The sequence below is a fragment of the Vulpes vulpes genome, chromosome 4, assembly GCF_048418805.1.
Source record: "Vulpes vulpes isolate BD-2025 chromosome 4, VulVul3, whole genome shotgun sequence".
NCBI lineage: Eukaryota > Metazoa > Chordata > Mammalia > Carnivora > Canidae > Vulpes > Vulpes vulpes.
In genome coordinates, this window is record NC_132783.1 from 32184799 (window position 1) to 32212752 (window position 27954).

The window sequence follows — 27954 nt, forward strand, 5'->3', positions numbered from 1 at the left end:
TTTCTTCATTTGACAGAGTTTTATTTAATGCCTGTTATGTGTACCTGAAATTGTTTAGTGTACTGGAGATACAGCAGTAAGAGCTGACAGTAAAAAACAAACAAACAAACAAAAAACACATGGGAAGATATAGAAAAGTATAATAAACAGATGCAAAATATAAGACTTAAAATAGTTTACGTCCATTTTGTCTAATCTTCCCTCTTCTGAAAATGGACAGCCAGGCAGGTGTGGTTCTAAATGGGGAGTAAGGGTGTCTCTTACTTGAGAGTGTAGTTTCTTAGAAACCAAACAAATGTGACAAAGTTAAGAATCAAGTTGGGTTGGTTATGGAAGAAACCAGGAAAGCAGGATTAACCTGCCCTGAGAAATAAACTGATCTAAGGCATTGATCTCAAACTGGTGCACTGGGCTAAGGAACAACCAAGGAGATAGGGGCAGGAAAGATAAGAGCAGCTTGATCTGGCAAGCCAGAAGGTCGGCAGAACAAACATTAATGATGGATGGAGTTGGATTTTAAACCTATTTTCGTGGACATGAGGAGTGACTTCTAACTGCTATGTAAGATTGTTTTGTGGGTGGGAATCTGTTTTTGGGGAGGGGTAACTAAAAGAATTTAACCCTCTTGGGTGTGGCAAATTCATGTCCTCCATAGGTTGTATGTTTACACTCGTGTGTTTGGAGGAAGAAGTGGTAAGTGACCAATTAAGACAGCCACCTCTCTCCTCCAGCCCAGACCATCCCTTGGCATTGCCTGTGCTGACAAGATGATTCCACATTGAGAGCAGACTGAACACAGGGAAGTACCCTGTGGGCTTCTACACCTCAGTAGCTTTTTCAGGCTTCACTGGATTATAGCAGAGTAATAATGATGTTAGTAATGACCCAATGGTGTCAAAAAAGGTTAAATTATTTTATGTGTCATTTATTTAAGAAAGCAGTGATTATTAGATTTACCCTCAAGAGGTTGATTTTTTTTAAAAAAAGATTTTATTTCTTTATTCATGAGAGACAGAGAGAGAGAGAGACACAGGCAGAGGGAGAAGCAGACTCCATGCAGGGAGCCCGATGTGGGACTTGACCCCAGGTCCCCAGGACCACGCCCTGGGCCAAAGGCAGCACCAAACCGCTGAGCCACCCAGAGATCCCCAAGAGGTTGACATTTTAAGTTGTTTGTCATTTGTGGTGGGGAAGGTAGTTAACTTTTGAAATTTACTAGATGAAAGTTCATTGGCTGGTGTTGCTGGATAAATAAATTGTTGTTTTATGTAGATTTAGTGATACTCCTATTGCTCTGTGAAAGTGATTCAGGGCTAGCCCTTTAATTTCCATTTGTGATCAGTTATTCTCCATAAAGATTAAATTTTGATTGGATTTCTTCTCCCTGTGGCTTTATATGACCTTCCCTCAATGTGTGTCTGTTCTGTAAATCCTGTGAAGTATTTACGTCAGTAGGTTTGAAATCACATTTACCTCCCCATTTGAAATAAACAACTTATTAAATTTAAAAAGTATCTAAAAGTATCCTAAAGCTGGGAAGAAGTGACTACATTTTCTCACAATTCTCAGAAAATTTTAAAATGCTGAGGTCTTTGTACTGGGTAGTACCATTCTCTACTGATACCATGTCAAAACTGAATGATGATTTATTTTATTTGCACATTGTTTGTATGGTGGATCTTCAACTATCCATTGCTAACAGCATGTATCTTTTCAGACTTGACAATATTAAAGCCTGAAGGGTTATTACTTTATCCATAGAACAGTGGACTTGAGTTTCAAAGGAAGAAAAAAGTCAAACTATTACAATTTGAATACTTTAATAAATATTAAATGATAAATGAATCTGGTTCTACAGTAGCTTCAAGGTGTGTGGATAATAAAAGAAAATCTTCAGATGATGGTAAACAGTATTATGGATGTCTTGATTTTATAATCTCTTTGCCTCTTACCATTACAATTGTGAGACCTGGGAATGATGAGGTAGGAATGTATGATTTTTAGTTGCTGATTGAATTAAAAGTAAAGGAAATTTTAATGCAAAATTTAATCATCTCTTGAGAAGGATAAATACTGAAATGTCCCTTTAGTATTAATAGGCCTCTTCACCTTCCTACTCCCTCTAAAGGAAAGTTGTACACTTGATGTTGAATATGAAGCATTTCCATTATTTCTAAATTCTGATTTTAATGAAAGCTTTAGTTCTATCACTGTGTTTGGAATGTCCAAACATGCCCCAATAGGAAAGTGTGGTATGCCTTAGGAGTCATAGGGGATCACTAAGTTATGTGACTGTATGGAAGAAAAAGTAATCAAAGCAAAAGCTCATGAAGATATCAGTACTATTATGAAGTTAGACATGAAAAGCAACCTCTTAAAACAGCTCCAGTGACCTTTGCTTCCTGATATTACTGCACTTGTATACTTTGTATACATACCCCCCATTAAAAAAGTGGACCATCTTAGTGACTTGCTTCTAAACAAATACTATGGCAGATGTCATAGGATATCACTTTTCTGTGATTGAGCTGGATAAGACAGTGACTTCCGTTTTGGTAGGAGATTCTTTACCTTAGCGGCTTTGATGAAGCGCTTTGCTATGTTGACACAGAGCAAGGAAGTGAGGGCAACAACCAACCAACCAAGAGCTGGCTAGGAACCAAGACACTCAGGTCAACAACTTCTGAGGTACTGAATACTTCCACCAACCATATGGACTTGGAAACCAGTCCTTCTCTTGTATTTAGAGGCGACCCCAGCCCTAGCTGATATATTCGTTGCAGCCTTTTGAGAGACCCTAAAGCAAAGGACTCAGTTAAACCATGTTCAGGTTCCACAGAAACTGTGAGATTATAAATGTATGTTATTTTAAGCTTCCAAATTTGTGGCTATTCGTTATATAGCAGTAGAAAACTAATACTTTGGTGTATTTGTTAGTTAGAGCTGCCATAAGAAAGTAATACAAATTAGGCGGTTAAACAATAGAGTTTATCTTTTCAAATTCTGGAGGCTAGAAGTCCAAGATCAGAGTTTCGGTGGGGTTGGTTTTCCAAGGGCTCTCTTTGGCTTGTAGGTATCTTCTCCCTGTGGCTTTATATGACCTTCCCTCAATGTGTGTCTGTTCTAAACTCTTTTTAAAAGGACACCAGTCAGTTGAATTAGGGCTTCCCCTAATGACCTCATTTTAACTTAATTATCCCTTTATAGACTCTGTTCACATACATACTCATTCTGAGATAGTAACGGTTAGGAGCTCAACATATAGATTTTATAAGACCTAGTTCAGTCTGTAAGAATAGGCTATATAAAATTCTGTAATTATGTTCATCTTTATAGCTAAACCTCTATGTCACATATTGTCAATAAAGATCTTTTGTCATCTTGTTTAATTATATAGGTATCAGATGATGTATATATTATACATAATATATATATATCACATGATATAGTATATATTTGCATACCCCGGTCTCCACAACAAAATTATAATTTCTGTAAGCATATGTTTTACATATGTCACTTGGCAGTAGTGAAGATGGTGTTAGACGCATTTTCAAATCAGGTTTAATCTTTTATGTTTATTTGTATATTTCTAAATGAGAATATTCTAGAAGTAGCTTGTGTTAAGGATGACAACCTGTTAAAGAGCTAGGGAGTTTGAAGAATTTACATTTATTTGAGGCACTTGTAGTTTTAGATAATGGTAAAGCCAGAGAACATGTCTTCATATTTGGTAATCCAGATATAACAGATAACACTGTTAGATCCAATCCAATGCTGAGCTGATTTTTTTTTTAAGATTTTATTTATTTATTCATGAGAGACACACAAGAGAAAGAGAGGGGCAGAGACACAGGCAGAGGGAGAAGCAGGCTCCATGCAGGGAGCCTGATGTGGGACTCGATCCTGGGTCTCCAGGGTCAGGCCCTGGGCTGAAGGCGGCTCTAAACCACTGAGCCACCCGGGCTGCCCTGAGCTGATTCTTTAAAACACTATTTCTGTTTGAGTTGCTAACAACACTATATACCCACATTCAGTATAGAGATTACTTAAAACGCAAAATATGTTTAAAATATTTTTTCAAAATTGCAAGAAAAATAGAATATAAAGCAGGGTTTTTTTTGTTTTTTTGTTTTTTTTTAGAATATACCAGTGGTTCTCAAAAATGTCAGAAATGTGGCCTGTAGACATAGGAGTCCCTGAATCTACAAGGTCAAAACTGTTTTCATAATAAATCTAAGACATTATACGCTTTGTGTGTGTGTGTGTGTGTGTGTGTGTGTGTGTGTGTATGTGTGTTGATGTTTGTACCTATGATACAAAAGAAATAGTGGATATTTCATTCCTGGGACCTTTGCATGAATCAAGGCAGTGGCATCAGACTATACTATTAGTCTGTAATTTTTGCACTTATAAACTAAATATAAAACTTCACTAAGGATTGACCTTAATGAACCAATTAAAATTATTACTGTTGTTAAATCTTGACCTTTGATCACATGTCTTTGCAACATTCTGCATGATTAAATGAGAAGAATGCAGAAAGCACTTTTACTCTATACCTAGGTACAATGGTTGTCTCAAGGAAAAGTACTTTGTGATTGATTGAGTTGGAAGCTTAACTAGATACTCTTTCATGGAACACCATTTTTACTTGGAATTACAACTGAAAAACTAGCTATGATTATTCAGACTTAGGTTACTGAGAGACATTTTCTCAAAAATGAACAAAGTGAGCCTGTTGCTTAAAGGACAACAACTGACAGCATTTATTGCCAACAACATAGTTCAGGGTTCAAACAATAATTAGAATTTGGAAAATTTATATTTGCCCATGAGAAACATGATAAATTCCCAAATTTAAAGATTGTTCTGATAATAGTGGTGTATTGTTTTTATGTATGTAATGAAATGTGTCCATGTTTAGAAGAACTACATAACGTACTAAACCAATGTTTTCCAAATGGTTCATCATATTATAAAGTTATGCCTAGGTGTAAAGGAAGCATATGAAAGAGCAATGAATTTTAATGTAGCAGAGTAAAATTTTATTATATTAAAAAAGAACATTTATTATATTAATGTTGAAAATTAATTTGATTTAAACATTAAAGTTAATGACTTCATTGATATGGTCCATAAAATGCATTAATAAAGTTTCAGATTTCACATGGCAACTAACCTTTAAGAAGCTACCACTTGTTGAATTTTGGGATGATATTAAAGAACAATAACCACAATTATCTGAAAAGGCTGTAACAGTGCTCTTTCTTTTTCCAACTACATATCCTTGTGAGGTCATATTTGGTTGATCTACTTCAACCAAAACAACATATTACAGTAGATAGAATATAGAAGCAAACATGAGAATACAGCTGTATTCTAATTGAGGCAAACATCAAAGAGATTTGCCAACCGTGCTACTCTTTTTAAATTTTTTTTCACTTCAAAATCATTTTTTTAGTACAGTTGAAACGATGTTATAGTAGTTTCAGGTGTACAACATAACGATAAGATGAATACTACATTATTTTTATTGCAAGTATATAGCTACTATCTGTCCTTATACATTCTTATTTACAATCATTGACTTTAAGTGATCGTATATTTCATGAAATATATGTTACTGTGCTAGCGTTAGAAAATCAACATTTTTCTACTATCATAAAGACTGGTTCAGGCAGGAATCATCACTGAATGCAAAATCTACAGGGAAATTTTGATGAAGAGCAGGATGTTTTCCTGGTCATAAGGTCTCACCACATATTTTTATTAGTTACAAAGGAAACATAAAAAGTAATATTTAGCAGAGAAATTCAACAGCTCCTTGACCTGGTGCTCAAAGTTATCATTTTTGAGAAGCAGTTGGACAATATATACCTCCATATGTGACAGCCAGAGGAGGATAATGTTCTAGCTGAGAATGCATAGTCTAAATCAAACCATGATTGGCAGTTGACAATACCAAAATGAAAATAATTCTTTTTAAAGATAGACATGATGATATACCTCAGAACTGTCAGGTCATAAAAGACAAAAACTGTGGAAATATTCCAGAGTAAAGGAACTAAAGAGAGATGATAACTCAGTGCCATATCTGAACCTCGGCCAGATCCTGCGCTGGAGGGAAAAAGTCCTATAAAGGGCATAATTGAGTTAAATGGAGAAAATTAGAATATGGATGGTAAAGTATTGTTTCAGTGTGGCATTTGCTGAAGTTGATCACCATGCAGTGATTGTAAGAGAGTATTATAGTTCTTAGGTAATATATACCGAAATTTTAGAGGTAAAAAGGGCCTTCATGTTTGTAACTTACCTTCAAATAGTTCAGAAAAAAAGTTAGATATAAATATAAACATGTATATTTATATATTTATTTGTGTGTTGATTAAATACATGTATATGAGGCACTAGCATGGCTCAGTGGTTGAACATCAGCCTTGGCTCATGATCCCAGGGTCTTGGGATCGAGTCCCACATCGGGCTCCTCACAGGGAGCCTACTTCTCCCTCTGCCTGTGTCTCTGCCTCTCTTTCTCTGTGTTTCTCATGAATGAATAAAATCTTAACAATCTTAACAAATGTGTATACACATACACAGACATGTATATATACATAGAGCTTGGATATGTATATATAATTGATTTTTTAAAAATATTTATTTATGTATTTATTCATGAGATAGAGGCAGAGACACAGGCAGAGGGAGAAGCAGGCTCCATAGAGGGAGCCTGATGTGGGACTCCATCCTGGGACTCCAGGATCAGGCCCTGAGCTGAAGGCAGGCACTAAACCGCTGAGCTACCCAGGGGTCCCCATAAATGATTTTTTAAGGGGTAAAATATTAATAATAGATGTATCTGGGAAATCTGGTATATGTGTTTTTAGTACTGTTCTTCAAATTTTCTGTAAGTATTAGTTATTTCCAAATAAAAAGTTTAAAAATTAAATGCAACGGTTATGTTAATATAATGGGTTCATTATTATTTTTAAATGAATTAATAGATGTTTAACATTTTTCTTTGTTTTCTTTCTCATAGAGAAAGCATGATTAGATCTAATCAATATGAACAAAACTTTTTGGGATCCTCCATAATTTTTAAGAATAACAAGGGGTTGTAAGACCACAGAGTTTGAGGACCATTGGTATAGACTGTGTGTAAGTAGTTAGATGTGTGTTCCCTCTTTCTTTTAAGGCTATTTTATGACTCTAGTTAATGAGAGCTGATTTGGTAGACACCATTAATCTTTAATGCCTTTATGCCTTAGTTTTTATATTTTTAAAATATGGATATAGTAGTGCCTATTCCCAGAGGGTTACTGTAAGTTTTAAGTCAGATAGCTATATACGGCTTTCAACTAATGACCACTTTGTAGTGCTGTCCTGATTGGCAGCATGTGTTTCTTCTCTCTTCTTGCCTCTTTTTGACACTTATTTTGTGCTTTGGCCAGTGATTTTGGTTATAAATATGTGCATATGAACCACCACAAAGAAACCAGAGGAGAGTATCAGTTCTTAAAAGGCAAGTTTACAGTGGCCATGCCTCTTCAAAGAAATGAGTAGGGAAATGTAGAAGGGTGAAAAGTGAGCAAGCAATGTGGGATTTTTAGAAGTCTCGGATATAAGAAAGAACATCATGAACTTAGGGAGTTGGACCAACAATTGTATGAAAAGTGGTTGATAGAAAATATGACGGGACAGGAAATATTTCTTCATTAGGGGCAAACTGTAACCCTACTTAGCAGTGTTTCTATGGCATTCCAAATTCCGGATAGGCATCCTCTGCTTAAATGTGTATGTGTATTTGGGTTATTTAAGTTGTTGTAATAATATATACTTAAGGTAAAGAAAGAATACTATTGTTTTGTGACATTTTTCACTGTTTTCTCCAGCCCTGTCGAAATTCAGCTGTATTCTGTATCTCTATCAAACATCAAGCTAAGGAAAAAAGGAAAATTTGGTTGCTAAGCTATATTATGTTCACCTAATTGCAAATTATCATTTTTTAAAAAGAGATCAAAGGATATGTAAATGTAAAGGCTTTATATCATTTTAATATGTCATTTATTATCTTTAAATCTTTTTTGCTAAGACTTGTGATTTATATTTTTAAACAGATCATCAGAAACTGGAAAGAGAAGCTAGAATCTGCCGTCTTTTGAAGCACCCCAATATTGGTAAGGAAATCTTTTCAATGTATGTTTTTTTTCAATTTAAATTCAGTTAGCTTTACATGTAGTATACATCTTTGGTTTCATATGTAGTTTTCAATAATTCATTTTGAATGTTAAAGTTTATGTTATGTGTTTTTTAACCACAATAAAAATGTTATTTTAGTAATCTAGACATTGCTTCTCTTCCAAAATCTAGTAAAGTTATTTTAGAATATTATACCCCATGAATTATAAATAGCATGATAATGTTCAAAATAAAAAAAAATGATGAATATAAGAAAAATAGAAGAAACAAAGGAAAGAAAAAGAACAAAAACAAAACAAGAAGAGCCAAGAACATGATTCTGTGACAATAGTTTTGATTATTTTAGATAAATATTGCTTTCCTAGCCCTGTTTTATTGTCAGCCAAATTATTTATGATGTGGAAGTTGTGAAAGAAGGAGGGATAATGCAGTAGAATTGCAAAATCATTCACTAAGAAGGTTTATAGTTCTTCTATTTTTATGAATGGTGAGACCATTCAGTTTCTATTCCTGACTTGAAGTTTCTAGTCAGTTTCTATTCCTGACTTGAAGTTTCTAGTATCCTGCATACTTCTTAGGTTCTTAAACGAATGAACGGATACCACCAAGTAAATCTGAAGTATTAACAAACTAGCAGCTGTCTAATATCCTTCTGGTTGGAGAGAGAACCAAACAACTCTGAAATGTAAATCTACCTCTTTATAAATGTTTTTACCCTGATAACAGTCTTTGGCATTTCTTGGTTGGCTGTTGTATTTTTTTGCTAGGGCTGCCATAACAACATATAACAGATTAGATGGCTTTAACAGCGAAATTTACTATCTCACAATTCTGTAAGCAAGAAATCTGAGATTAAGGTGTTAAGTGTTAACAGGGTTTGTTTCTTCTGAGACCTCTATCCTTATGTTGTAGATAGGTGTCTTCCCCCTGTGTCTTCAACTGGTCTTGTCTCTGTTGTAATTTTTTCTTCTTATAAGAGCACCATCATATTGAATTAGGGTCCACCCTGATGACCTCATTTTAACTTAAATGTCCTTTCAAAGACTTTATCTTCAAATACAGTAACTTTATGAGGCCCTGGGGTTGAGACACAAATTTTGGAGAGACACAATTCAGTGCATAATATTGGCTAATGAGAAATTACACAGTATGACCCACTATAGTTCAAAGAGCACTGTTCTTACTCAGGTTTAAGATAAAATGAAATTTTTGTTTGGTTCACTTATTATTCTTCTGAAGAAGAGTTGTTATTTGTTTTGTTTTTAATCAAGATCTTTCTGTGAAACTCAGTTTTTGTAGATATTGAAACTAACTGTCCTCATTTCCTCTAGGACACCAAAGTCAGACATTCTAAAGACACTCAAACTAAAACAAGAACAATTTTCATTTTGAAACTCCATGCAGAATAACCTTAGTAACAAAGGGGAAGTTGTACAGTGGGGAAAGGTCTAAAGTTTTCTGACCTAGAAAGCACCATTAATACACTCTTGACACTACATAATTTTTTTTTTTCAGTAGTCCATAGCATCAAGTTCCATGGCTCCTTGGTCTCCTCACTTGAAGTTTTATTCATCTTTCAAGATTTCAGATGTACCAAAGCAATGATAGAAATTCCAGGTTCTTGAATTCTGAGATCCAGAGAAACAGAATCAGCCACTCATTAAAGTCAATAGACAGATTTTATTCAATATTATTTCATTAGGGGAAAGAGCTGAGCTCAGTTCCAAATACAGCAAAGACAACCAGGGATTTATAGCCAAAGAGCAGAATGAAGGAGTCAGTGAATTGAAAATTGCTGAGAGGAGGTATCACACGTAGGGGAATTGTTACTGAACTTATTAAACTACCAATGAAATTCTTACTAAAGGAAGGCCAAAGCTTAGACATCAAGAGTCAGGGATGAAGAACTTGATCAGGTGTTGTGGGTGATCACATATCAAAGATGGAAGGATGGCTTGGTAGGATTCTTTGCTAAGACTAGTATAGGCAGATTGAGTATAGAGTCCAATACAAGGTCTGGTTAAAAAGAAGACTCAAAGGAGCTTGACTAATTTTAGTCAAGGGGACAGTCTTTGTTGCTAAATTAGAGTGGCTTGTCAGGCAAGATATGCAGGGGTCACATTTAAATTGATCTCTAAAAGATAAGAATCCATCATGAAAAAGTTCAGGGAGAAAGAGTTACAGTCAGAGTAAGCTTTCCCTGTTAGGGGAAGAGTCAGAGGATCAGTGTGTAGCCTACCATGAGAGAGAAAGAGAGAGACTGACCTGAGATGGGTCAGAAGGATAGGTAGATGCCTGACCATGGAGGGCCTTGGAAATCAGGTTATAGTGTTTAGGACTTATTCTAAGTACAATGGGAAGCCAATAGAAGGATCATAAGTAAGAGTGTCGTCATCTGATTTGTTGTGCCTACTGTGTATAAAATGGATTATAGTTACATGAGCACAATCAGAGATAATAGTACTCCATTGGTTCATTAGAGTCCAGTGTTTATATATATTGCCCTTGGCTCCCATCTTTTTGGTAAAAATTCAAATAGATTCAGGTTGATCTCTTTCCTGTGTGCTTAGGTAGTTCACAAAAAGTACCATGCAAAAAAAAAAAAAAAAAAAGTACCATGCATCTTTTGCTCAACAAACTGCCATGCAGGCAGCTTCCTAAGCAGCTCCATCTTTGCTCTGTCTTCAGAGTAGGTAGCCAAACAATCTTGTTTGAGTCCCAAACTGGAAAGATTATCACTAACCTTATTTGAAAGTGTTGAAGCAATTTGGAGAGAACATCTTGCCTCAAGCTTTTGTTAATTAGCTTGTTTTTTAATTGTTCATCCTTTATTTTAATAAAATGGGCTTATTTTCTCTTGAGGTCTAAACAGGTCTATGATAAATCAAATAGTGTAAGCTATATGTTAGCATATCTACCAAGCGAAGGGAAAATACCTTGGAGGTAGCAAAATGAAATACTTGAGGTAATAGCCAAATTGTTCTCAAAATTATTTTCTATTTCCATTGTTTTTGTACTTGATCTTTGATAAGCATTATTACTGGGGAACTTATTGAAACCTGTGGCAAAGTCCAAATAACTCAAAGTAGTCAGGGGAAGCTAAATCAGGCAGCACACTCACTCACTGCAAGTAGGTGAATCTGAGAACAATGGGCCAGCAAGGGGAAAGGGAAAGCTATCAGGAACTTAGACCTGACTCCTCTGGGTTCCCAAGTGAGAAGATACCCACTTAGTCTTTATTTGTAAGGAAATCACTATTTGAGAGAACTTTTCAGTTGGCGGGATGATACATTTTGAGGCTGGGCTATACCCATTCTCTAAAGACCTGAATCTACACTTTGTGTAGACTTTAGAAAGAGCGAGATGGTTTTCTGAAAGTGTAAGGGAACATTTTTATTTGTAGAAGATCAATACCTCCTTTGTAAGGTAAGCCTTTAGTGATACGGCTCAATGAATCCCAGTAGCTAGAGAGCCAAAGGAAGGGCTATGTGGCCTTTAAAAAAAAAAAAAAAAAAAAAAAGAATCTAGTCTGTACCAGTGCCCTGGGACCCCTAGTACAATGAGTTAACTGTTCTGAGACCACATCATATCTTAATGATTATCATTTCCTATCAGTTTTCTCAGCCACTGCCCCAAAACACATAAACATATCCACTCCTACATTGTATAAGCTGTAATAGAAAATTAAAGACACAGTATTAATGGAAAAGTCTATAGACTCAGTGAACCCCACTTTGTTCCGCCTCTGACACGGAGTCTGTTCAATGAACTGCTGAAGCATATCCCATTTGCTCATTAATGTCTAGTTGCTCTCTTTGTAAAGCAGAGAAAATATTTACCATTTTATTTCCTTCTGAGAATTATTAGGGAGAACTAGATAGTGCTTCTTTTTGGTGAGGAGTTAATAAACTTTGGATGTTACTTAATGTAAATAAACACACAAATGTATATATATGAATAATACATGTTTCTGAAATGTTTTTCCACTTTTGAGTATATATCTCTCAGGAAAAAGCTACCAGACATTATTAAACGATCAGTTAGGTAGTATATTGTATAAGTAATGCCCCATAATAATTTACTCAACTGTTTGCTTACACATATATTACATAATCAGAAAATCATAATATTACAATAACCAAGATCTTACAGTTATCTAGTACAAACTTATTTTTTAATAATTGAGGAAACTAAAATTTTCTCTATCTGTATGACTTCTCCAAAGTCACAATTCTTTAGTGATGTTGTCAAGCCTAAATTCTTGATATTTCTGTAAAGAGGTACCGACGTTTGAGGGAACCTGACTTGCAGCAACAAGATTGAAAAGGTAATTATATTCCCTTTCAAGGAGAATTTTGAAGTTGTTTTTGCTTCAACTCAACCCTCCCCCATATATGGGAAAAATATTTAAATTATAAACTTCTAATACTAATACAAGAAAACTTTGTAAGTTTTGGAGAGCATAAGTAATACCTCTCTACTCTGATGTGGAACCACGTATTTCATAAAGATACAGTGAACAGGTTTTTAATTTGACATCTATAATATGTAAAATTACATATGCTGAGAGGTAGAGAATAGAAAATATATAAAGACTTTACTTTCTATAGAAGCAGATTTTCCATGCCCATGAGTGATAATTTATTGCATCTAGGATTTAAACATTTTCCTTTTCCTAATAAAACTGGAAGAGCCTTTAGGAATTATCTAAATCCAGCCTAGATTCTGCAGATGGGAGTTTGGAGATTTCAGTAGGGAGGTAATGGCCAAGGTCACACGCAGATCTCAAAAGGGATTAAAAATGCACAACCTGTTTATTACTTCACCTTGCATGTAGTGTTTTTCATTTTCACTAACCTTAGGAGGCATGGTGTCATACTCTAAAACTAGTATTTTAACCTCAATCTCAGATCTCCCTCTTCTTTGCAAATAATCCTCAAGTTAAACACCATACCTCTAATTTTCACAAGACAAAATTAAGTCATTTTTGTTCATGTTTTGCTTTTAACAATATTTTATCTTTGTGTTCTACTCTGCATGTAGTCCTCTTCCAGGTTCCTAGAATGTATAAGAAACTGCTCTAATCACATTGTATGTACAAGCTTACATTTAATAAATATGTATCTTAAATATTCCCAGTAGTTGGTTATCAAATGAATAAATTGCCTTTTATGTCTATTGCTGTAATATTTCAGTTTTAAATCCTTTGGAAGAGACAGGGAAAAGGAGAACAGTGTTAATACAGAGTAAATGTTAATTGGTGTGCTGAGAAAACAAAGTTAATGATTTTATGAATGACACTCAAGTCTTTTTCAATGTTATGAGAAATTAAACAACATTGAAAGAAAATGATAAAGTTTTTATGACCTCCCTCGTTATTGGCAGTTATGCCTAATATTCATAACAGTCTATAATTATACAAGAATAAGTAATTTTTATGGCTAAACAGCTTGCTCTACTGACTTCAACAGATAAAAGGTAATTTAACACAATTAAGTACTAAAAAAGCAAGGTACTCTTGTTTTCTGTTCACCTTTTATTTGATTAAATCTCACCTCTTTATCTCTTTCTTTTGATTATTTGGTGTGAAGGCTAAATTACGTCTCAGAATATGTTACTGTCTGCAGAATACTCTCTCTTAACAAATGAGATATGTTACTGTCTCAGAATATGTTACTGTCTGCAGAATACTCTCTCTTAACAAATGAGAAACAGCACAGAAATAATGTTTTCCTGGCAAATAATTATTTTCAATATTTCTCATTATTGCTGGTTTTTCTTTTGTTCATCTAATAATGGTATCAGTGATGTACCCTTTGTAATTCTTAGTTGAAAGCTAAATTCGTCATTATCTTAAGTAAACAAACTATGTAGTAGAAAGATGAAATATAGCTATAAAATTAATTGATATAAGGTGACATTTTAAACTCTTTTAATTGTGAGTTTGGCTATGAGTCCATTTTTTAAATTTCTTTGTAAATTATATTTTCTGTATATAAATTAAATGGAAATTTCCCTGAGTTATATTAGAATACTTGGGTTTTAAATGAAACTGTAGAGGAAAAAAAATGGCTCTTCTGTTACAAATAAAGGACAATTTGTGATTTGGATTTACTAGATAATGTACTTTGATTTATCAGTCGTAATGCTTACTCAAATATATCCTCTGTTTTGTTCTACTAAACCTTTTTTATTTTCATCTTGTCTCGTCTTCACTATGTTCAAGCTAGAATCTCATAATTGAGTTTTGGAAGTTTATAATAGTTCCTTGGACTCAGTATTGTGCCCTAAACTGAAACTTCAAAAGAAAAAAATAATTCCAAACATTACTAGGACATTTTCTTTCTTTATTTGCTTGTTTTACTGGGGCTTCAATTATACAGAATGCCCTCTCCACTCCCTTGCCTCACCCTGGGTAAGAATAGCTCATGTAGCCTGGAAATGATGAAAAGAGCTGAGGAAACCTTTTAATCGTTCAAAAATCATTGCTATTTTACCTTCTTCTGATAGTTTTGACCACAAAAATAAACTTAGATAAAATAAGCTATCGTGTTGAGATTTGAAGATGTGCTGAATAAAAGAAAAAAAAATAGGTTGAAATTTCAATGAACTTTGTCACTACAATTAGGAGACTGATGCACTGCGTACTGTGCTAATGAGCAAGGCACCTTGTCACTACAATGAAAAGCAGAGCTGTTAACTATGTTATCAGACACTAATCTAAATGCTTTCCATGCATCCAGTCTTTTAACCTTCAAAACAAGTAAGTGCCATTCTTGTCTCTATTTTACAGACAAGGAATATAAAGCCCAAACAGGTTATACAGGCAACCAAGGTCAGACAGCTAGAAGGTAATAGACATTCCAGCCTTCACATTCTGGTATCATGATCCATACTCTTCAATACCACACTGTGTTGCCTATAGTTGTGTAACTCTGAATTAGTCACATTGTTGCTTAATAAATAAAGAATCTTCAAATTTTACAAAGATTAGTTAAGATAACAGCAGACTGAGATTCTTTCCTAGAGATATTATGTAATTTTACTATTTATTTCCAGCCCTTACTCTAGAGGGAAAATATCAGCAAAAGATTATTGAAACACTTACGGCAAATACTGATATTATAGAACTAATTAGATTTTAATGACAATTTTGTTATAATTTAATAATTTTTAGTGTCTTGGTGAAAAACCTTTTAGGTGATCGGATCTGACCCTGAATTACTTACGTGCTATGCAAGACTATCTTTTAGTCCCTTCTTCTTCTTGATAAGGAAAACAAATATTTTTCAGAACACAATGAGGGTTAAGGAAATAAACCAACAACAGTAATTGATGTGTAACACGACAAATTTTTAAAAACTATTCTTTAAATTGTAAAAAAGATTTGGGATATGACACGTGAGATTATGGATTCTAAGATCAGATAAGCCCTTGGAGTTGTGTGTGTATGTATGTATGTGTGTGCGTGGGGTGTTTTAAGTAATCATTGCTTATACGTTATTTTTTTTACTTATAACTTATTTTAATAGAGTATACATAGGAATACTACTTTAGAGTTTTGAGATAACTTTTGAGAGTATGATTTAGAGTCCAACTATAGCATTTATTTCTAGCATTTTGTAATGTAAACTGTGGTTTAGTTTGACAGAAAAATTTCCACTTTAGGGAAGGTAGCCCTATATTCCTATTTATAAATTTGAAAGTAAGAATTTATTTTCTTTTAAAATGTTCCATAGTTAGAAGTGGTGTTCTTTATATTTGATTTGTATCTGCTTCACAAAAACTACCCTAGATCTAATGAGCTTGTTGTAAAGTAGTGATTATGACAGGTTATTGTTTGATATATTCATTTTGTTGATTATTTAGTTTACAAAGCTAATGGTGTATGTGGAAGGAAAGGAAATAGGTACATACAGTTATATATGACTTGAATTCTCTTATTCTTTCACATTTTGTACTTCTGTAGTAATTTATAATACATTTCCTATGAAGTGACAGAAATCATGTGGTAAGATTTTGTTCACACTATTGAAGTTTAGTAGTTTTTATAGTTTATTCTTCAAAGATTGCTTTCAATTTTTAGACATAAGTTTATTCTGTAAGTAGTTCAACAAAAGACTTAGAATAAGAAAATTTTCTGTAGACTATAATGTTAATCACCAAAGAAGATGACAATAATTTTTATGAGTCCATTATTTTGAGATATAGGATAGCTTGTCTTTCATGTGTTCTGTTCAGAAAATTAATTGACTTAGAATATTGGAAACTTAAATTGTGTAAACAGTTCCCCCATAAGGATATCCTGAATTATAATTTCCTTAGGTAGCAGTGATTTTTACACATATAGATGAATTTACATTGGATATGTTTTTAAAAATTACATAACTATGCTTTTTAATTGTTAATCTATATTTCCTAAGCAGACCTCTCACTTTCAAATTGAAGTGGTGAAGCATACTGTTATATTTTAATTAGCTCTGAAAATATTTTTGAAAAGATTTTATTTATTGGAAAGAGAGAGAAAGAGAGCAAGGGTGCATGAGTGGTGGGGAAGAGGAAAGAGAGAGGGAAAAGCCAGCTCCCCCCATGAGCAGGGAGCCCATCCCAGAACGCTGGGATCATGACCTGAGCTGAAGGCAAATGCTTAACTGACTGAGCTACCCAGGCACCCCTGTTCTGAAAGTATTCCTTAAAAGCTTTAAAAAATGTAATAAAATTTCTTGCTACCTATTTTTTCTTCTAATTTCATAAAACAATCATTAGATAAGCCTTTTTTTTTTTTTTTAAAGATGTTATTTATTTGATGGAGAAAGAGCAAGCAAGCTTAAAAGCAGGGAGAGCATCAGAGGGAAAGGGAGAAACAGGCTCCCCACTGAGCAGGGAGCCCAATGCAGGACTGGATCCCAAGACCCTGGGATCATGACCCGAGCCAAAGGCAGATGCTTAACCAACTGAGCCACCCAGGTGCCCTGAGTCTTTTTTTTTTTTTTTTTTAATCCACACTTGATTTCAGAATTAAAGAATAATGCCAGGGTAAAAGTAAAATGAAAAAAAAGAGCAAAATAAAAGTATATATAATCTGCAAGTTGTCTTCTATTTCCTATGATTAGTATTAAGCATTAATTTGAATACTGCTAACTTAGTTGCAGTTAAAATACTGAAAGATGACTATAATGATGAATGAACCATAGCCCTTGACCACAAGTTCACCGTTTTGGAGGGCAGATAGTTATGTGTACAACTAAAATATAATGTGGTTACATACTTAATGATGCTATTACTAAGGTGCCATGAGAGCACTAAGTAATAAACTAATAATTTTAACTGAAATGCATTATATAATGAAAAAAGTTTTTGCCATAAATGAGCAGGTATTTTATACTCAATAGCAGGGTAGAAAGACAAAACAATAAAAGGAAAACATCAGTTGTGAAAGTTCATGTTACTTCTGAAAAATGGTAGAGTCGACAAAACCAAAAGACAACTGACAGAATGGGAGAAGATATTTGCAAATGTCTTATCAGATAAAGGGCTAGTATCCAGAATCTATAAAGAACTTATCAAATTCAACACCCAAAGAACAAATAATCCGATCAAGAAATAGGCAGAAGACATGAACAGACATTTCTCCTAAGAAGACATACGCATGGTCAACAGACACATGAAAATATACTCCATATCACTTTGTATCAGGGAAATACAAATCAAAACCACAATGAGATACCACCTCACACCAGTCAGAATGGCTAAAATTGACAAGTGAGGAAATGGCGGATGTTGATGAGGATGCAGAGAAAGGGGAACCCTCTTACACTGTTGGCAGGAATGCAAGCTGCTACAGCCACTCTGGAAAATAGTATGGAGGTTCTTCAAAAAGTTGAAAATAGGGCAGCCCTGGTGGCTTAGCGGTTTAGTGCCATCTACAGCTCAGGGCGTGATCCTGGAGACCCGGGATCGAGTCCCACATTAGGCTCCCTGCATGGAGCCTGCTTCTCCCTCTGCCTGCCTGTCTGTCTGCCTGTCTCTCTGTGTGTGTCTCAAATAAATAAATAAAAAAATCTTTAAAAAGTTGAAAATAGAGCTACCTTATGACTGAGCAATTGCACTACTAGGGATTTACCCCAAAGAAACAAATGTAGTGATCTGGAGGGGCACCTGCACCCCAATGTTTATAACAGAAGAATAAAGATGGTGTGTGTGTGTGTATATACATATATACATACATAGACACAGAATGGAATACTACTTAGCCATCAAAAAATGAAATCTTGTCATTTGTAATGATGTGGATGGAATTGGTATTATGCTAAACAAAATAAGTCAGAAAGACAATTATGTTATCACTCATATGTGAAATTTAGGCCCCAAACTGGGTCATAGGGGAAGGGAGGGAAAAAATAAAACAAGATGAAATCAGAGATGGAGACAAACTGTAGAGGACTCTTAATCACAGGAAACAAACTGAGGGTTGCTGGAGGAGAGGGATGTGGGAGGGAGGAGAGGGATGTGGGAGGGATGGGGTAACTAGATGATGGACTTTAAGGGAGGGCATGTGATGCAATGAGCACTGGGTGTTATATGAGACTGATGAGTCACTGCTACCTCTGAAACCAATAATATGCTATATGTTAATTAATTTAATTTAAATAAAAAGAATAATAGAAAACCTGGAATGACTGGAGTATATTGGCGTGTTGGCCATAAAGCTTGATTAGGAATGATAACAGAGCGTCAACTTTTCTATGCCAAAGTGTTTGATCTCTAAATCTTTAGAAATGAAGAATTATTAAAGATTTATTTATTTGACTCATACGATTATATTGGTTTCTTAGAAGAACAATTTTGGCAGTAATAATTTTTTGGAGTCAGGATAAATTTGTGTTGAAAGAGCATTTGAAAATTAATTTATATATAAGGCAAATAATGAATTTCTAAACCATGGTAATGAGAACAGAAATGGCAATAAGGGCAAAGATACTAGAGATATTGTGAGGGTAGAATTAGGAGATCTTGGGCAGCAGTTAAACTGTAGTAAATGGAACAGAACGAGGTTTTTCTGAGGTTTCTAGTTTGGGTGAGTGGAGAGATGTATATTTCTTTAAGAATAGGGAACAAAGGAGGGGAAGGAAGTTGGGAGAAATTAGAAATTTAATTGAATTGAGAACATGATGAAAGTATTTTTTTTTTTTTTTTAATTTATGTGAGAGAGAGAGTGTGCATGTGTGCGTGCACATGAGAAGGAGAGGCAGAGTGAGAGGGAGGGTACTAAGGAGACTCCTTACAGAGCCTGGAGCCCACCCTGGGGCTTCATCCATCTCTTGACCTTCAGGTCATGACCTGAGCCAAAACCAAGAGTTGGAGGCTTAATCAAATGTGCTACCCAGGTACCCCTGGTGAAAGTATTTTTTAAAGATTGGAAAATACCTTTTTTGGGGGGGCAATGGATGAAGAAGGAAAAATAGAAATGACAAACAACACTATGTAAAAGCTGGATCATTCACTTTTTCCTAAAAACTCTAAGCCTTTTCCCATTTGGGCATTCCTCTTCAGGGTGGAAGCTGTTGGCAGTGGTTATGATCATCCCTCTTAGACCAAGACTTGAAGGGTAGCTAAACCTTTGGTTTTGGGTCCTTTTTTTCATGCAGGAAGTAAAGATAGTCAAGCTGGATTCTCAAAGTATCTTCTGAATAAGTAGTTAGATAGTGCACCAACTCCATTCCCTAAGTATGACTGAACATTTCTAGAGTGTTCTTTCCTCCACATATTATCAACTAGATAGGGTAAGCCTCACTTATCATTACTCTCTCATACCTTAGTCCAACATATACTAATTCAGTGACTTGATAATTCCTTTAATTAGGATATATCCTATCTGACTTCGATGTAGGATACTGCATAGACCTCGAGAGAGTGTGGATATCTATTTTGGAGACATTTACATGTAGGAGAAAGTGAAAGTAGTTAAATGAACGCAGCAGTGTGAGTATTATGAAGAGGGTCAAAGACAAATCATGACTAATAACCTAGTCTTGAAGAACAAGAAAATGAGTTTTTAGGACCAAGAACAACAACAACAATAATTTTCTTAGATTATTTTTATATTCTGAATGTGCTTTAAAAACATATATATAAAATTTTATCCTGGTTGAATGAAAGGAAATTATATTTAGGGACAAAATATTTGCAAGTGTACAAAAAATCATATAGGCTTCTTTTCATTTTATTTTATCTTTTAAAGATTTTATTTATTCATGAGAGACAGAGAGAGAGAGAGGCAGAGACACAGGCAGAGGGAGAAGCAGGCTCCATGCAGGGAGCCCGACATGGGACCTGATCCCGAGCCCCCAGAATCAAGCCCTGGGCCAAAAGCAGCGCTAAACCGCTGAGCCACCCGGGCTGCCCTTCTTTTCATTTTAGCAATAATAGTTAAAATGTGTTGATCTTAGATAGGCTTATATCAGTATTTACTCTTATAAGGAAAGGACTAAGTCTATGTTTTATTAACAGGTTTGATTTTGTTAGAGCTACAATAAAATTAGTATATTGAAGATCATATTTTTTCTTCTGCCAGTTGCCATCCCCCGATGTCTCATTTAAAAGGTAGTAGTACCAGGGACGCCTGAGTGGCTCAGCAGTTGAGTGCTTCTCTTTGGCCCAGGGCATGATCCTGGAATCCCGGGATTGAGTCCCACATTGGGCTCCCTGATGGAGCCTGCTTCTCTCCTTGTGTCTCTGCCTCTCTCTGTGTCTCTCATAAATAAATAAAATCTTAAAATAAATAAAAAAATTAAAGGTAGTACCAAATATATATTTAAACTTATTTGTTAGGAACTTTACAAGAGAAGCGCTCTGATAAAACATGGTTTTCAAATGTCATTTTCATATTCTATAGATTATTCCAGTGACCTTTTCTTTTGATATTTCTTTTATAAATCTGCCCTTTAAAATTAAATTACATCTCCTGGTCACTTTCTAAGAATACATTCATAATATGGACAAGAGAAATGAGATAAGGCCAATCCCCTTCCCCCATCCCCAAAAGCCAAAGAATCGTTGATTCAAGGTAGGTTTTCAACCTGGGGTAATTTTGTAGCTTTTACTCTTTCTTCTTCCTGGGGACATTTGGCACTATGCATTTAGGTCATCAGAGCTAAAGGTGCCCATCCGGTATCAATTGAATAGAAGCCTCAGATGCCACTAAAATCCTACAAGGGACAAGACAGCCCCTCACAATAATGAATTATTTCGTCCAAAATATTAATAGTGCTGAGATTGGGAAACCTTGATTTAAACCTTGATTAATAACAGTAATACAGCGAAGAGCTAGACTTACTTGGTTTAGCCCTGGACCCATGCGATTTTCATATATGTATATATATATATGTATATATATATTATATAAAATTAGTCAAAAAATAAAAAAATAAAATTAGTCAATATGTCCCCTTTAATGAAGAGCAAGTAAGCAATGATACTTGTATAAACTATCCTGTGAATAAAAGTTTCTAAAATAAAAGTTTCTACCCTTTTAACCAAAGAGTAGAAAAATAACTAGTTTAAATGTCAGCCATAAGTGATATCAAGTTACAGATTAGAATATTTTTTTCTGGGCAGCCCTGGTGGCTCAGGGGTTTAGCTCTGCCTTCAGCCCAGGGCCTGATTCTGGAGACCCAGGATCGAGTCCCATGTCAGGCTCTCTGCATGGAGCCTGCTTCTCCCTCTACCTGTGTCTCTGCCCCCCCCTCTCTCTCTCTCTCTGTCTCTCATGAATAAATAAAATCTTTAAAAAAATTTTTTTCTGAATCATTGAAAAAGGGTATTTTTATATTTTAAGTTTTTTAATTTAAAACTAGGAGAAACTATGTAAGTCAATATTGAAGTAAAAAATGAGGAGAGTATCCCAAGAATCATAAAAAGAACAGTAATTCTCTAGGAAATAATTTTATCTTCATTGTGATCCTTTTTGATTTTATCACTTTTGGATCTTGAACCATGTTCAGATAAACTTTTATAGTCATAGATTCTCCTTCTCTATAAAATTGCATATTGACCCCAAAGTTTTTATGTAGTTTGAAATTTTCAGAGACCAGTAGAGCCCAAATATGGACCTTTCACCATAGATTTCATATTAAAACAGAAGAAAACTTACTTTGAAGAAACATAGTAGAATGGTCCCTTAATCTTAAATGTGACTCCCATAGTAGTCTTAATGATCTTGTAATCTTCGTAAAAGATTTACAAATTTCTCTTCACTTCAACTCCTATCTTAGTAAAGTGTGCATTTTGGGTTGGAGATGTAGCCTGATTGTGGAATGGAGAAGCATCACCCAGCTCACTTGGTAAATAAAACACTGGACAGACACTGAGCTATACTAGGCTTACATTTGTTTATGCCTATTTATACCTTTATATTACTAATATACCCCCCAAATATACTATTAAGAAAAGGAATAATGTAAGATTTTTTTTAAGATTTTGGATATGTATCTCATGTAGAGATATAAACTGTTCTGAGACATTTTGAAGTATCCTTTAGATAGTATCCTTAGAAGTTAACCTAGTGTAGACTGATGCTGACATTTGCTAATTACAATCCTTTACAAATCTGTTTATTTGAAATCCCTGGGTGGCTCAGTTGGTTAAGTGTCCAACTCTTGATCTCAGCTCAGGTCATGATCTCTCAGGATCGTGAGATCAAGCCCAAGGTTGGCCTCCACGCTGAGCATGGAGCCTGCTTAAGATTCTCTCTCACCCCCCACCCCCAAAAGAAATATTTTTATTAAAACAACGTTTATTAGTCAGTGTTGGCAAGCCTGATTTCTTACTTCACATGCTAAAGGATAGTGAAATTTATTTAAATAGATTATTTAATTTTTTAACCAATTTTCATAGATCTTCTCCCCAGTTATTCCAAATCAGTGATGTGTTAATATGATAAAACAGTTGCAAAGCATTTCCCAATAAAATGAAAAAAAGAATGTTGTAACTCTCTCCCAAGGTTTTTCCAAAAACTAGAAAATGTTATTTTTTTGAGACAATAAGTGAACAGGTATGTTGATGTTACTTGTTTTTAATTTGGGAATATTTTAATGTTTGGTGAAGTGTTAATATCCCACTTACTTTTAACAGATTTGCTCTTGCTGTGTATGAGTCAGATCACATCTGTCCTCTGCTTCCTACTTCACTCGGGACAAGTTCTAGAGCCTTCACAATGGTGTGAAGCTATCCACAGGGATCACCTGTCCCTTTACCTTCCTGATCTTAGCTCTTCTCTCCCCTTCACTTGCTCTGCCCCAGCCCCTTGGCCCCTGGGGGTTCATGAGTACACTATGTGTCCCTCCTGAGGGCACTGCTACCCTCTACTCCCCACAGGAATGCTAGTTCCCTTCCTTCAGGCCATTGCTCAACCGTTACCTCATCTAGGAAACCTTCCCTAATAGCTCTGCATAAAAAAAGCAGCCTCCTTCCCCCATGCCCACCCTGCACTCCCTGTCTTCTTCCCTCCTTCCTCTATTTTTTTCTCTATAGCCTTTATCATAATACTGAATATTTACTTGTTGATTTATTTTCTACCCGCTAGCATGTAAAACCTCAATGAAGGCAGGGACTTTGCTTACTAATTGTATCCCCTGTACCAAAAGTAGTGTTTGGCTTCAAGTCTGTGCTCAACAAATAAATGTCACACATTAAATGATGCATGTTAAACAATAAACATATATTTTTATTAAATGTAGATAATCTGAAGGGGAACAAACACTTCTATTGGAAAAAATATAAATTTCAACTTATGACACAGCGGTTTTATTCAAGCAGAGGGCTCGTCTATAGAACTTAGGTTTTCCTCTGGCTAAAATCAGTATCAGTGGGTTAGGGCAAGTACATAACTAAATAAAGACTACAAAAGCAGGAGAACAAATATATGGATCCTACCTGGTTTAGAAGATCAATAAACCATATGAGTTAGCATACCTCTTTTTTGCTGCCTGGTCTTCCCGAACAATCCTTATCATTTAGTCTGAAATTCCTATTCTACTGGCTGGAATCTTGGCCCAGAGCCCTCTTGGTAATCTTTGACGTATTTCCCATGCAACCTGGAGAACATGAGTCATCTTTGTTGAATGTCAAGGTCACTGTCTCTTTTATCTGGCTGATACCTAAAACTGCCAGCTGCTTCTCCACCTTAGGGAGCATTTTAGTGATACCCCAGGAAGCAGAACTGTACTATCAATAAATATCACCATTTTTTTTTCTCTTGCCAGATCATCTACCAATTTGATAGTGAGCCTCATTCTTAGACCTTTATGGAATAGCCATTAGTTTGACTGTTCCATACTTCAAAACCAATGCCTACTGTCCAGATAAAATTATCAAACTTTTGAGTATATAAAGAGTACTGGTTGTCAGCCTAACTTATGCTTTCATGATAGCATCCTATCCTCACCGATTCTTTTAAAGCCTCTGAAGCAAGGATTGGCAAACTACTTCTGTAAAGCACCCAATAGTAAGTATTTTAGGTTTTGCAGCCATGTGATCTCTTGCCCTTATTTTTAACTTTGTCATTATAGTGCAAAGCAGCCACAGACACTTCATAAATGGGCTTCTAGGTAGTTGCTGCCCACCTCTTTTTGCCTCATCAGCCAACTACCACACCTACCTAACCTACAGATGGCAAATATGGTTTACATCTTAAGGGGGGGAGATCACTCAAAGCTTACCTTTTTATTTTACTTGAAAATTGATTTTCTGGTTCAGAGTACATCTGAATTTACACATACATGCACTATTTCCAAAATAACTTTGAGCCCTGACTTTTTCCTCATAGTTTTTAACTTTTGCCTTGTATAAAACCTAAGCCAGGTTTGTCCTTATTTGGCAGATGTACTGCTCTCTAAGCCATGAATCTGACAGGGTGTTATCTTTTCTATTTATTCTGCTATTGTTGAGGTCTTTTTCTTTTTGTATTTAATCTTCCCCTGTGCTTCCCAAAACATACGGAGTCTACCAGGGCCTGCCTCTCTTATGATTGGCCTCAGCTGAGATTTTGCCTTTATTAATAACATGAAACCATTCTGACAACAATAGGTATAAACGAGAATGAACTAATTTTGATGTACTAAAAGATCCTTTCTATGAGAGTACAGAAGAGAACATATTTATCTTCATTTGCAAATATCTCATGAGGAAATCCCTGTATTCTTTAAATGTATTTGCACTTTTGGAGCTGACCTGGATCCCCTTAAACTCTCTGCCCAGTTTAACCAGGATGGGTCAATGTAGTGTGAGCCCTGATGGGTAGCCTTTTATTGCTCAGAAAAGGCAATACCATTTTTTGAACATCTTGGCACCTCAGATATAACAAATTTCCCCTGGTGGGAGAAATGAGAAAACCACATCTAGGCACAGAGCCATTTCAGTAGGTTATCAAGATGGTCGGTGGAAGGCAAGGCTGCTGGTTTCTTCTGCAGAGCCTGGGAAATACTGACCCAGTCTCACTCACTTATTTGTGTATAGATGTAGACTGCAAACGGCCAGCCATGGTGAACAATTCTTACTTTGTGTCAACAACTTATCAGAATTCCCTGGTTTCAAAAGACCATTAACACAGTCCCAGACCCTGTCCTACTGCTGGTAATTGATACTCTGACATAGCTCTTGTTTTTGGACTTGGACTTTCTGGGCTCTGGACCATTCTTCCTACACACTTGAAGTCTGGACTCATGAGCCCCCATGTGTAACTTTGCAGACAGCCCTATTAGTGAGCTGAACCTGTGATAGCTACCTCTGGCCTTGATCTTCCATCCTCCCAACTTTCCACACCATCCTCTGCACACTAATGCTACTGTCCTTGCTATAAAGCTTACCTCTAGTATCGTGGAAGACAAAATAATCCCATTCCGTCCAAAGTTCCATTTTTTAAGGCATATATTTGAATAGATACAGACTGAAGAAATAAAATTGGTCTTCTGAGAAAGATTTTCACTTCTGAGGATTTATTATTTGGTGTTTTGATTGTTTAATTGCTAATCCTTGAGTTATATAAGAGATAATTCCTGCTATATCTAATATAATTTGATTATAGATCTACTTATAAAGATTTTTATTTATTTATTTATTTATTCTTGAGAGATAGAAGGAGAGACAGAGCCAGAGACACAGGCAGAGGGAGAAGCAGGCTCCATGCACCGGGAGCCCGATGTGGGATTCGATCCCGGGTCTCCAGGATCGCGCCCTGGGCCAAAGGCAGGCGCCAAACCACTGCGCCACCCAGGGATCCCTATAGATCTACTTATAAATGATTTTGTAATACTGCTTGGTCGTGCTCTTTTTCTTGAAGTTGTAGTATATCTCTTATTTTGCTCTTTCAAGTTTTTATTTAAATTCCTGTTAACATACAGTGTAATGTTAGTTTCAAGTGAAGAATTTAGTGATTCACCAATTCCATATATTAGCCAGTGCTCATCACAAGTGCCCTCCATAATCCTCATCACCTATTTCACCCATTCCCTCACCCTCTTATTCCACATTTTTAACCTTATCCTAATGTTCATTTTGCAAACTGAAACCCGTTGTCTAAACACTTACCATAATGAGCATATTTAATTTTCTAAACAACTACTCTACAGGTATTATCCTCTCCATTTTTTGATTCAACTTAATAAATATTGAGCACCTGCTGTGTATCTTGTACCTATGAAGAAGTTCGGTCTCAGATTAATTAATTTGCCTGAGGGTGACTTACTTTATGAAGGGTGGAACCAAGATTCAAATACATTTGTTTGATTCCAAAGTTCACAGTTCTACTCTACAAGCCTTCTGTTCTTTACTTCCTTCTCTGCTCAAAGCTATGTGCGCTCTTTGTGCAGCTGCATTACTTTTTATTTAAATAAAGCCCTAGGACGTGGCCTACATGGCACCAAATATTGTTGACATGGTAGGGGCTTCCTACTTGTGCAGGAAGCTAGGACATTTGCAAATGAAAATACTCAGCAGTTTAAAAGTGCATGTAATTAAGTGCCCAAATTAGATATATAGAGAAGAGAGAGTCTCATGTTGTCTGTCATTGTTTTCTGCAGAATATTGAGCAGATTTGAATACCTTTGAGATTTAAGGAGGGAACAATGTTTTCTCCAGACATAGAAGTTGATGTGAGTCTGTTCTAGGGATAATGCTGGGTAACCATCCTTCTACATTTAAAAAATTATGTAAACAGTTATTTAAGTAATTCCTCCCCATTCCTTCCCATTTCCATTTCACTGAACAGTTATTTGTTTTTTTAAAGAAGCACTCTGTTTCCATTTCCTCAGCTTCTACATTCTGGCTTCTTCCCTTATGTTCCAGTGAAACTGTTCTCCTTGTGATTAGAAGCCACCTCCTTATTACTAAGTTCAGTGAAATTTTTTAGGTTCTGGTCTTACTTGATCTCTCTATAGTTGCAAGAGTGAGTCACCTGCTTTGGCTTTTGTAACATGTCGTGTATTCTAGATTTCTTCTTTGTCTTGAACAACTTATTTTCTTTCATCTTCTTCCTGAATTTCTCTTCCTTTGCCTGTCTCTTAAATCTAACCAGGGCATCTCATTCACATACCAGTTTTTCCCCACTTAATATTTCTATTCAGTTGGGCTTCCTATTACTTGAATATTTCTTGAATGTTGTATACTGGTACCTTAATAGTAATACCATATACAAAATGGACCTTGTTTTCCCCCGCTGCCCTACATGACCTTCACCCAAACCTGCTTCTCTGTTTGTGT

At 35.5% G+C, this 27954-nt stretch overlaps 1 protein-coding gene across 40 annotated transcripts in view; it reads left to right on the forward strand.

Annotated features, from left to right (window-relative positions):
* The window catches only part of CAMK2D (calcium/calmodulin dependent protein kinase II delta), a 296165-nt gene that overhangs the window by 89672 nt on the left and 178539 nt on the right, over positions 1–27954 (forward strand). For all 40 annotated transcript variants that reach the window (XM_026013488.2, XM_072755379.1, XM_026013483.2 and 37 more), the window contains one exon: positions 8118–8177. In XM_026013488.2, coding sequence (XP_025869273.1) covers positions 8118–8177 — 60 coding nt within the window. The remainder of the gene's footprint in view (positions 1–8117; positions 8178–27954) is intronic.